The sequence below is a fragment of the Antechinus flavipes genome, chromosome 1 (genome assembly GCF_016432865.1).
Source record: "Antechinus flavipes isolate AdamAnt ecotype Samford, QLD, Australia chromosome 1, AdamAnt_v2, whole genome shotgun sequence".
NCBI classification, from domain to species: domain Eukaryota; kingdom Metazoa; phylum Chordata; class Mammalia; order Dasyuromorphia; family Dasyuridae; genus Antechinus; species Antechinus flavipes.
Window position 1 is genome coordinate 308777824 of NC_067398.1, and position 13002 is coordinate 308790825.

General features: G+C 33.1%; 1 protein-coding gene across 1 annotated transcript in view; it reads left to right on the forward strand.

The window, feature by feature from the left end:
- ANKS3 (ankyrin repeat and sterile alpha motif domain containing 3) overlaps positions 1-13002 on the forward strand; it is a 38742-nt gene that overhangs the window by 5135 nt on the left and 20605 nt on the right. Inside the window, exons 3-7 of the mRNA XM_051964439.1 lie at positions 3691-3889; positions 4054-4175; positions 7164-7245; positions 10142-10277; positions 12474-12635. Of these exons, the coding sequence (XP_051820399.1) occupies positions 3691-3889; positions 4054-4175; positions 7164-7245; positions 10142-10277; positions 12474-12635 (701 nt within the window). The remainder of the gene's footprint in view (positions 1-3690; positions 3890-4053; positions 4176-7163; positions 7246-10141; positions 10278-12473; positions 12636-13002) is intronic.

Here is a 13002-nt window from a genome sequence, read left to right on the forward strand (position 1 = left end):
ACAGACTTCATGTGCTTCCCAATTTTGCCTAACCCTTCAAACTGTTGCTTGTATTTAAAATTCTTTTCAAGAAAACATCTTTTTCTTTTTTTAACATTCATTTTTTTATTTTGACTTCCTAATTTTCATCCTTCAGCTCCCCATCCATAAGCAATATGCTATCCATTATACATATGAAGTCATTTAAATATTAAATATTGGCAATATTGCCCCTCCCCCCTCAAAAAAAGGTAACAAAAAAAGTGAAGAAATACATACTTTATTCTGTACTGAGAATTCATCAGGTGGAGAGCATTTTTTATCATGAGTCTTCTACAATTGAAGTGGATCCTTGTTTTGATCAAAGTAGCTAAGCCTTTCACAGTTGCTTTTCATTACAATGTTACTATTGTAGTATATAATGTTCATAAGTTTTCCTTGGCTTTTCTGAAACCATTCTCCATGTCATTTCTTATAGCACAATAGTATTTCATCACAAGCATATATCACCACTTGTTCAACCATTCCCCGACTGATGGGTCTGGCCTCAATTCCAATTCTTTGCCACCACCAAAAGAGCTGCAATAAATATTTTTGTACATATAATTCTTTATTCTTTTTCAAGAAAGCATCTTAATTCAAATTCTCCTGAAGGATAACCAATCTAAAAGTTCCACAGATAAATAAGGACCTCTTTGAAAGTTACATGCTGAATTTATTATATACTTAAAAAGAATAGTTGTACATAATAGAGATTTTCAATTTTATGTAAAATACTCTTTTTCTCTGTTGCTATCCACATGTTAATGCTCATTTTATCTGATGTCAAGTGAATAGCCATTTAATAAGTTCTTTTTATGTGTTAGGCATACTGGGGATACAAACAAAGACAAAAAAACAGCCCCTGCTGTCAAGGAGATCAAAGTCTAATGGGAGAGAAAACATGCAAACTATTTACAAACAAGATGTATAAGGATAAACTGGAGATAATCAACAAAGGGAAGTCATTCACATTAAGGAGGGGTCAGGAGAGTTTGAGACTTGAAGAAAACCAGGAGGCAGAAATTAGAAAAATTGAAGCATAGGTAGGCATTAAAAATGTAGAGTTGGGAAATGAACTGTCTTGTATGAAGAGGCCTAAGGAGCCCAGTGTTACTGGATTGTGAAGTATGTGGGGGCAAGTAACGTTAAGATTGGTAAGTCTGGAGGAGCCATGTTATGAAGGATTTTGAAAACCAAACAGGATTTTGTATTTGATCCTAGACATATTAGGAAGCCACTGGAATTTATTTGCTAGAAAGGTGACATGGTCAGACATGCATTTTAAGAAGATTAATATGACAGCTGAGTTGAAGGATGGAGTGGACCAGGGAAAAACTTGAGACCAGAAGACCAACCAACAGGTTGTTGCAATGGTCCATGCATGTGATGATGAGGGCCTGGATCAGGGTGACTGCCATGTCAGAGAAGAAAAGTGGGCATGGCATGTAGGAGAGATATTATAAAGGTAATATTGACAAGACTTGGCAACAGATTGGCTGTGGGGGAAGAGAGGGAAGGGTTGAGAATGACATCTAGGATGTAAATGTCAGTGATTGAATAAATGGTGATGTTCTGGACAGTTATTTTGAAAGTTCTCAAGAAATGAGGATTTTAGGGAGAAAGATGAGTTCAGTTTTGAATGTGTTGAATTTAAGATGTTTGTGAGGCAGTAGGTGTGAAATGTTTAGTAGATAGTTGGAGATGCAAACCTGGAAGTTAGGAGAGAGAGATTAAGGCTGAACAAGAAAAGCAGAGTACTGTCAACAGAGCCATATCTATTAAATTAAGTATAAACATTTTTTTTTCTAAATACACAGAAGATAGTTGAAGGACTTTCTGAAGGGGACACAGATAAGCAGGACAATATTGGTATTATCACTTTAAATGTATATACTTATTTAAAAAGCAAGTTTATAACAGAATCCCAGTTTCATATAATCCTCATTTTGTGGCCTTTACATATGGAATTGTTTATATTTATTGATAGATTGCCAGTTCATAATAAAAATATTTTTTAAAATACGTGACCAGTGTCATTTGTTAGGCATCGTTAAACATTCATTTTAAAATTTTGAATTCCAGATTTTCTTCCCCATAGTTCTTCCACCCATTGAGAAGTCCCAATACATGACAAGTCATGTAGACTGTTTCTGTATATTAACCCTTTTTTAGTCATTTTAAATCTTTTGGAATTTGTAGCTATAATATAGATGGTTTTTTTTAGCCTCCCTTTTGTAAATAATGAAACTGAGTCTCAAATTAAGTGACATGTTTAGAATCAAATATAGATCTGAGGCTGAATCTAAACCCAGCCTTCTTCTAGCTCTAAATCTCTTAATTCTATGAATTCTGCATTCCTAGTATAAGTCAAATGTGGCTGTAATTTATTTATTTTTTATTTTTAATAGCTTTTTATTTACAAGTTATATGCATGGGTAATTTTACAGCATTGACAATTGCCAAACCTTTTGTTTCAGTTTTTCCCCTCCTTCCCTCCACCCCCTCCCCTAGATGGCAGGATGACCAATACATGTTAAATATATTAAAGTATAAAAATAAATACAAAATAAGTATACATAACCATTATTTTGCTGTACAAAAAAAATTGGACTCTGAAATATTGTACAATTAACCTGTGAAGGAAATCAAAAATGCAGGCAGGTAAAAATATAGGGATTGGGAATTCAATATAATGGTTCTTAATCATCTCCCAGAGTTCTTTCGCTGGGTGTAGCTGGGTTCAATTCATTACTGCTCCATTGGAACTGATTTGGTTCATCTCATTGCTGAAGATGGCCAGGTCCATCAGAATTGATCATCATATAATATTGTTGTTGAAGTATATAATGATCTCCTGGTGGCCATAATTTATAACCCTTTTATTGAGTTGTTTTAGCCTCTTGGCTACTACTTAACTTGTTATTTTCTATTGATAAATCATTATTTGTCTGTAGTTTTCTTTTTCAACTCCCTAAAAGACTACTCATCAGATTTCCTCTTCTACCCTAAAGTACAGAACAGCCTTTTCAGCCTTAACTTCTTGGCCAAAAAATAATTTTTCTGGTTGGATCTTGCTTTCCCAAATCCCATACTTGTCACAAAGGGCTGAGAATAAAATTTAAAGACTGGTACTCGTAGATACTTTGTTTAAAATTTAAAATTTAACTTTTTCCTTTTGTTTGCTGTTATTGACCAGAGTGCCAATGCCATATACTCTGGACTGAATTACAGAAAACAAAATGGTGACAGGGCTCAGAGGAGAAAACATATCCTTTTGATCTTTTACTGGATTGGCTGAAGCTAGCAGGACTTAAAGGATAGGAATGTTTAGTTTTGATGGAGCAGGAAGGAGCAATCAGAAAAAGGAGGAAGGCATGAGAAAATGTAAATGTGAAATCATAATTAGATTTGTGAATTAGCTGCTGAGGGATGTGGGAACCTCTGTTTTGGTTATAAAACAAGTGTGAAACATTTCCTTGGCTGCCAACTCAAGGAAATAACTAATAATAGTAAAAAAAAAATTGTTTTTTTAAAAATTCTAATTATTTTCCATATCACAGTTCTCTCCTTGTCTTTTCTTTCCTGGCTTTCTCATTGTTTTGATTTTTTAGTAAGTGGTTAAGAGACCATTTTTACTGGTACTACTTAGTGTTATTTTTGTTTGCTTAGGAGAGAGTTGGATTTAAATAAGAAGAACTGTGGTGGCTGGACCCCTCTTATGTATGCTTCCTATATTGGCCATGACACCATTGTGCACCTGCTGCTGGAAGCAGGAGTCAAGGTCAACATTCCGACTCCTGAAGGCCAAACACCCTTGATGCTAGCATCTAGTTGTGGAAATGAGAGCATTGCCTACTTTCTTCTCCAGGTGAGTCAAGATTTATATTCAGAACTCTTAATGGGATCTAGTGGGACTCCAGCACAGAGTTGAATTCAGTGGTTTGTTATATATGTTCATTTCTAAATTATCTCATTATGAAATATCATTAATATCTTTTGCAATTAATGATTATTATTCATTTTTTTTCAAAGCAAGGTGCAGAGTTAGAAATGAAAGACATTCATGGCTGGACTGCTCTTTTCCACTGCACCAGTGCTGGGCACCAGCAGATGGTCAAGTTTCTTTTGGACAGTGGCGCTAATGCCAACTTAAGGTAAAATAAGATCAACAGAAAGTTCTTTATTTTTCTTTCAAAGTGTCAGATGACCATAAAAATTTCTTCTGTCTCTTCACCCATAAGGGAAATCAACCATTTTTGGAAATTCTATCCTCATATGCCAATAAGAGTTAAAATAAATGTTTCATAAAGAATAACTTTTGGTTATAAGTATTTATTGAACATCTTGAAAAGGGCATGAAATAGGCAGATTAAGGATTTAAAAAGAAACATACAAAATAGTTTTTGCCATTAATTAGCTTACCATCATTTCTGGTTGATAAAACAAATTGAATGTAATCAAATGCTATTATTGTGGATGGTCAATAATGGGCAAGAGAACTTAACAGGGAAAGCTTCATGGAAAGTATAAGACAGAAGATAATAGGAGTTTAAGGATGGGTAGAATTCATATTGAAAGGAAGAGGGGGAGGGCATTTCAGGGGAGTATGTTGGGAATCAGTGAGTATTTAGTGTAAGAGTGGTATGCTGAAGATTTTTTTTTTTTAACAGTTTACCTAGTATCTGTGAACATGATGGACTAGGGATGAGAAATTGGTGTCAGGAAAGATAGTTAACTTTTTTAAAATATAAAGCAAAAACTCAAGTGCATCACTGATATTGATTTAAATGTCTTTTCTACTTTAATAGAAAGGATATGAAAAAATAATCCATTTTATGAAATACATTTTATTGATATTTTTTGTTTTTACATCTCAAATTTTCCAATGTGGTCTTCTTTCTCCCTTTTCCTGAGAGCTTTTCCTATGACAAAGAATCTTTTTTTAAAAGGGCAAAAACAAGCAAAATTAAACAGTGCAAAGAAGTAGTCTAATATTATATGCATTGTTCTACACCTCTGTAACAAAATGGGGAAGGTATCTTCTTATATCTTTGAGACAAAACTTAGTCATTATAATTTCATACCATTCAGGTTTGGTTGTTTTGTTGTTGTCCTTTCCATTTCTATAATTATAGTCATTATCTTTTTTCCTGATTCTGCTTAATTCACCTAAAATCAATTCATGTAAACCTTTTCCATGTTTCTTTATATTTTATCATATTTTTTATTTTGCATATAACAGTAATTCATTTTATTCATGTACCACAGCTTGTTTAGCTATTCCCCAATCTATGGTATCTACTTTGTTTCCAAAAATTTGCTATTATAAAAAAAGTTTCTACAAATATTTTGTTTTACATGAGATTTTTCTTCGTTATATGTTATAGCAGTGGAATCTTTTAATCGAATTTTTTTGGTAAAATCTGCTCTGATTGCACCCATCTTCTATTGGTGAATTCTTCTCAAAGCTTCCATTTTGAAGCTTTGACATGCTTCATTTCTTTCCTGGTTCTGCTTCTGCTTCTCCAGATTTTTATCACCATGCCTTTTCTCCCCTACTCACCATACAGTTCAGCTTCCTTTTATGTTTTGTCTTCCTAGTGGAAAGTAAGCTCCCTGAAGGAAGGGACGGACATTCTTTTTGTCCTTACCACAGTACCTGGAACATTGTAAATGTTTGTTAACTGAACTCACCGCTCTACCTTTAGTTTATAGTATGCTTGATTTTATAACATTGACTACTTCTATCTTTTGTCATATTGCAGGATATGAGACAAAATCTGAGTTGCTTCAATTTTCGTTTCTCTTATTTTACATGATTTAATAATTTCTACCTTCTTAGAATATTTTCATTATCTCTCAGGTTTAGAATTCTCTATCCTCATCTTTGCTTCCTAGCTTCCCTAATTTCTTTGAAGTCCCAGCTAAAATCCTGTCCTCTACAAAGTCTTTCCTAGTATGTACAGATATATATGAGAGAGAGACATATGTCTTATGTTTAAACATGTAACATGTAAACATGTAAAACAATTTAAAAATTATTTGGGTTTTTTTTTTTATTTGAGTTCCAAAATCTATTCTTCCCTCTTCTCCCCATCCCACAACAGTAAGTAATCAGATAGAGGTCATACATATGTAAAGATTTCCATTTCCATTATATTGGAGTAGCCATTCCATTTCCATAGCAGTCATTTTATGCAAGAATAAAATAATAATAAATTGTCACTTAAATAAAGAAGAATGGAAGAAAATGAAAAAATTGCATGTTTTGTCATTAGTTCTTTGTTTTCCAATTCTCTTTAATGCTAGTGCCTTTCCCTCTGTTAATTTCTTCATTTGAAAATTGTTCATATCCTTTGACCATTTTTCAATTGGAGAGTGGCTTGCTTTGTTATAAATTTGAATCAACTCTGTATATATTTTAGAAATGAGGGCTTTATCAAAACCCTTGGATATAAAAAAATTTTCACAGCTCAATTTAATTTCTACCAAATTTCTTTCCAACTTACTTAGTAATTCTTATTAAATAGGAAGGTGTTTTTTTTTTCCTCCCAGGGTTCATATTTTAGGGTTTAACATGAGTATTGAGCTCAATTATTTCTGATTCTTCTGTATCTAGTCTGTTACATTTATCTATTTTTCAAGTAGTACCAAATAGTTTTAAAGATTTCTGCTTTATAATATAGTTTGAGGTCTATAATATTCTGAAGTAATCTTTGAAATTATTAGGATGGGAAATTGTATTAAAATCTCCTTTCAAAAAGGGAATCTGATAGAAGTAAAAACAATGAATTTAATACTTGTAAAAGAGAGTGTATTTTTTGTTTTAGATAAAATGTGAGAGAATGAAGTTTTAATTTCTTTCGAATCTGCAAACATATGTAAGTGCTAAAGTGCTTTTTATGTGCCAAGAAAGACAAAAAGATAAGAAATCATCCCCTGTCAATCTAGACAAGATGGATATCTATAATACATGAATAAATATGGTAAATTCTTAAAAGAGTATTATAAGAGTTCAGAGGGGAATAGGAGATCAGTTTTGATTTTGTCTTTGGGGATGGAAGAAGGTAGATGTTATTTGTTAGAGTAAAAATAGAAAGCTTCATTCTATATGAACTCTGACTTTAACCTGTATCTTGCAGGGAACCAACTTATGGATTTACTCCTTTGATGGAAGCAGCTGCTTCTGGCCATGAAATAATTGTTCAATATCTTCTGAATCATGTAAGTATACATGTTTAAGCATAGCTAGTAAGAAATCTTGGCATCTGGGGGTTAAATGTAGTAGACTACTTTTCCTGGATTAAAAACAGAATTTTCTCTCCTACCACAATGATTTTATAGTAGCCTATTTCATACAAATGAATTATTATCAATTATTGTTTATCAGCTTTTCTTATGTAACTCATTGGCAGCTAAGTAGGTGCTAAGGCTGCTTTCCTTTGTTTTCTAGTTTCTAATATTTTTTCCACCTACCTGCAGATCATGTTCCCAGTATTAGTCATTGTGGGTCAACAATTAGGAATGATGATATGGCTTTGACCCAGCATGGCAAATAGATTGTTTGAAATGAAGTTTCTTTCTGCCATGCAAATGAATCTATATCTCTGAGGGACAGAAATTGTATACTAAAGTATTTGAAGATCTGTTGTTAGTGTGTGTGTGTGTGTGTGTGTGTGTGTGTGTGTGTGTTGCTATTCTTTCATTAGTGCTACTCATCAAGAATTGGCAGTAGTCAACAGTAGCTTAGTGTGTGTTTAAATGACTGTATCCTATGAAGTTTTTGCTTTTTACTTATTCTGCTTTCCTATTGGATCAAGTAGTGGCATAGCCCAGGACAGTGTTTCTAACTTAGGACAGCATGACAGCTGAGTATTGCAAAATCTTACTCTGGAAACAGTTGTTATCTTTTCAGCAGCAGTCTACTCACCAACCAATCAGCATGCTTAAAAACTCAGAATATGGTCAGATGAAGAGCTTCTCCCTGGGGAGTAAACTCAGACCACGCAGCCCAGGCATCTTTTAATCAGCAAAATCAACAATTAGGAATGATGATATGGCTTTGACCCAGCATGGCAAATAGATTGTTTGAAATGAAGTTTCTTTCTGCCAGTCTGTGTCAGGACAGTGGCTATGTTCATGTCTGATTTCTTTATCACAGAGAAATGGTCCATGTTCTTGATCTAATCAGCTGGATTACATATTGATTTCAATTAGTGCCTTGGATTCTAATTTTAACAAGTTGTCTTGTTAATTAATGGTCTTGTTCTTTAAAAATCTCTTCCTCTTGTGTTTTTTAATGTTAAACTCATTCTCTAACAAATACTCTATATATCAGGAAATTTTGGAAATAGCCCCATACAACAATGTAACAAGGACAGGATATTTATGTTTTTTGCGTTAGATGGGCTTTAGAAAAAAACTTTAGAAACTTTTACGAGAGTAGATGCGTTATACTGAAGGCTTATTTCTTTATGGTAGTGTGTTCCTCTTTTATTCACATAGTTATCCCAGGAGCTTGTGTTGTGACTTCAGACAAGCTGTTTCTTTACCACTCTGAACTTTGGTTTTCTGTGTCTGTAAAATGAAGCTTAGAATTAAGGCTCTTAAAAGAATCTTATCCTAAAATTCTACAATTCTGTGATATGTTAAAATAGAGACAAGTAAATGTCCTATCAAATGAAATAATTAATATAAAAGAAAAAACTCTTTTTTAAAAAGAAAAAAAATAAAAAAAAAACAAATGTAAGATGATAATATATTTTAAAAATGTTAACATTTTTTATTTTTCATTTTGTCTTTTCAATTAATAAGCATCTGTAGTCTCCTTCCCACTCTACCCCCAACTGAAAAGGAAAAAAAACAAGAAAAATGAAACTCTTATAAGAAATATGCAATCAAATAAAACTAATTCCCACATTTTCCATATCCAAAATGTTCATCTCATTTTGCGATAACGCTCATACTTCTTTCTGTCTTTGATCTACTTTGATCTCTTCCTCCTTCGTCTACCACAGTGCTATATTTTATATTGAATTTGTCCAAGAAGTGGTATATTTAAATGGATGAATTTCATTAATTATGTGTAAGAGAGGAAATGTCCATTTCTAAATAAGAGTTTTTCCTCTTTTTTTTTTTAAATATTAAACTAATTCTAACAGATACTCTCTAAATCAGGAAAATTTGGAGATAGCCTCATAGAACAAGTAGACCAAGGTAATAAGGGCAGGATATCTTTGGTTTTTGCTTTAGAAATTCTTTTAATAATAATGAAGATGGTCACAATATAAGATTCACATAGTATTTTAAAAGTTTGCAAAACTCTCCATGTATGTTATTTCATTTGATTTGAACTCATTTGCTTCTCAGAGTAATCTTATAAATAATCCTATTATTATACCCTCTTCTATAGATGATAAAACTGAGGCTGAGAGAAGTTAAGTGATTTATCCAGGGTTCACAATATCTGAGTCAAAATTCAATCTCAGCTTTCCCTATTTCTCTTTTTTTCTTTTTAATAATATTTTATTTTTCCAATTACATGTAAAAGTAGTTTTCAGCATTCATTTTTGTAAGATTGAGTTTCAAATTTTTTTCTCCCTTCTCTTAACCTCCCTCTCTCCACGACAGTAAACAATCTAACATAGGTTATATACAACAGTCATTTTAAACATTTCCATATCAGTCATATTGGAAAAGAAAAATCAGAACAAAAGGGAAAAGCCATGAGAAAGGAAAAAAACCAAAAAAAAGATAAAAATAGTAGGCTTTTCTCTTCATTCAGTCTCCATAGTTCTTTCTCTGGATGTGGATGGCATTTTCCATCCAAAGTCTTGAAATTGTCTTGAGTCTCTGTATTGCTCAGAAGAGCTAAGTTTATCATAATTGATCATTACACAGTTTTACCTTTATTGTATACATTGTTTTCTTGATTCTGCTCACTTCACTCAGCTTTAGTTCATGTAAGTCTTTCCAGGTTTTTCTGAAATCAAGAACTAATATTACAAAATGTATATTTCTTCTCTTCTCTACTCTGTCATCTACTAACATGGGTGACTGTGTGTCTCAGGTCAGATCACTGTATGTACTCTTGACTCTTTTTAACTCTTCTTTTTAACAGGGAGTGAAAGTAGATGTAGGAGATTATACCGGTGCCACAGCCCGAGCACTAGCCATGAAATATGGTCATATGAAGATAGTGGATTTAATAGACATTCATACTGCTTCTCTGCCCAAGACTCTTTACAGAAATCCAGGTAAATTACTACCTATATCTAGAATTATGCTGAAATCAAGTTAATTTGAACTTGTAGAGAGAACTATCTACCCTTTTACTAGTCATCATTACTTTCTCATGTATGTTTATACTCACACATGTTATCATGCTAAGTCCTGTATAAATCAAAATCCATGATTAATGAGTCAGTAAATGAATAAAAAATTTATCGTGTTCACTGTTGTGCCAAATACTGTGTTAAGGGTTGAGAGCACATAGAAAATGCTAAATGATCCCTACTGTCAAGAAGCTCACAGTCTAATTGGAGACAATTCAAAAGGGTTGGATTGTCCAAGAGGTTTGGGTGGCAGAATAGTGGAAAGGTCCAGAATTCCTAAGGATGAAGCTTAAGAATATGTTCCAAAGATTGTTCAGTTGCTTAAGTAGTTATGAAGATATCACACTGGACATAAGAAGAAGGGCAGATGGTAGTCCCAAAAGATTTCAGGAGGCATTGGCTAGGCAGTGGCAAGATCTGGTGGTCCTCCATCTTATCATAAGGAATAAAGTTATTAACTTTCATTATATTCCAATTTTGTAATAAGCAGTTCATACTAGAAAGAGGGCATTCCTGGCAAGTTCTGGGAGGATCCTGGCGAAGGAAGTGAGAGAAAGAGAAGATAGGGTGCTCTTGGTAATGGTAGCTTTTCCAGCTGTCCCAGATAATAATAGCCAATATTCTGAAAAATTCACATATATTTCAGACATTAAAAAATGAAACTATACTAAATACTTAAGTATAAAAAAATCTATCTTGTTTTCTCCTTCTATTTGATTGGTTTCTATTTCTTGCTTCACACTGGAGATAATATCACATCTTGAAGTACTATAAAGTACTGGCCTAAGCATAGATGTCCTTTTACTAAAAATTGCTGTCCTTTTAGCTCCTGAATGTTAGGGCTTTGATTGTGTCCCAAGTAGGGGTTTGGATTTGGAGTCAGAGCCACTGAATTCAAATCCTAGCATTTATACCCTATTTATTCTTTAGGTAAGTCATTTAGCTTCTCTAGTTCTTGTTTTTCTCTGTAAAATGAGGATTGGTTGGAGCAGATGATTGCTAAGATCCCTTAGAATTCTAAATCTACCTCCTTTTATATATACTCCTTTGGCTTTCTTTTTAGCTCAAAAAGTAAATAGTTATGTTGTCCTTAAACAACTTGAGATAATCAAGAAACCAATGGCATCAGCAAGAATTTGAGAAGAAAAGAAAACTCTTGTATAGAAAATAAAGAGCTGATTATATTCATTTATGCATTTATTTAGTCATGTTTCTATTATTCTGTTGCTTGTGCCTTTGTCCACACTTTGCACATCTTCTTCATGTCCCTACCCTATTTTAAATTGAAAAGGAAGATACCTTCCTGGTTAAATGAGAGGGTTAGAATTAAATCTCTTAATTTAAGTTTCCTTTAGAGCTTCCATTCTTTAACTGTAGCCACTTTTGAACTTCTCATTTGTATACTGAACACAGAATGAAGTTCATAAAATATATAAACTTATATTAGAGGGGACATGATAAAGTGTATAAATTTATGAGAGGCATAGATAGGAGGGGGTATGTATTTATTTATTATTTCAACTTAAAAATGTTATGATGTCCTCACCATGTGTAAGGCCCTAACTCTAAGACACTGTGTTTGAGGCTGGGGATGACAACAACTAGACAGCTGCTACCTCATGAGTCTCACTTTACCAAATCCCAGAATATTAGAATGAGGGCAACTAAACTAAAAACTAAAAAGAAAATCATTGTTATGAATTATACTTTTATGTAATAGATAGTAAAGATATTGAACTCATTGTGGTATAATTATCTCTGAGGTTCCTTCTGGTTCCAAGATTATGATTTTTATGAGAGTTGTAATATATAGAGATTAAAGAAAGATTTAAATTAATTTTATAATGATGACTTTCTCTAAAATTATAATGTAAAGGAGAAATCTATCCTTTTTTGAGGTCATCCCATGCTAGCTACCACATAAAGAAACATCTCTTGTTAGCCATATGAAATTTGAGTGGCTATGTCATTTCTTATAGGTTAGGCCCTAGGCAACAAATTTTTCTTAAAAGAAAACCAGTGACAACTGTTTTACCCCAGTTTATTTTTGATGTTTGAGCTGGTAATTTAAGTGTGATGCTGAACAAATTTCTTTCCATTTTTGTGTTTGATTCATAGAAAAATATGAAGATCTAAGTTCATCAGATGAATCCTGCTCTGTCCCACAAAGGCAAAGGCCTTTGAGAAAGATGAAGGGCCTTAGCATCCATGAAGGGCCCCAGGCTTTGGCAAAGATCACAGCCATAGGAATTGGAGGCAGGATGCACCAGCCTTGCTGTGGTAAGCCTGGACCAGGAATTCTTACTTTCTTTTTTCTTAATCTGTTCTTTTTTTTTCTATTCTATAATATTTTACTTAATGTATCTGTTTTGTTGAAGGGATTTCAGCTCTTTAATTGCTATAATGTGGGTCATCATTTTTTAACTTAGAGTCAAACGTTACATTATTTACATTTTTCATCTTTGCTTAAGATGCTCACAGTGATAAAAATAACATTGTTGTATTGCTGAGGTCTTGAGAATTTATTCCCTCCTTCTACATGATTTCCCATTACCAGTTAAATTTAAAAGTTCAAAATATTTTCTCTGAACATAGTAATGGTAACAATTTCACATCTCTTTTTATTGATATCTCAGAGGGTGGCCAG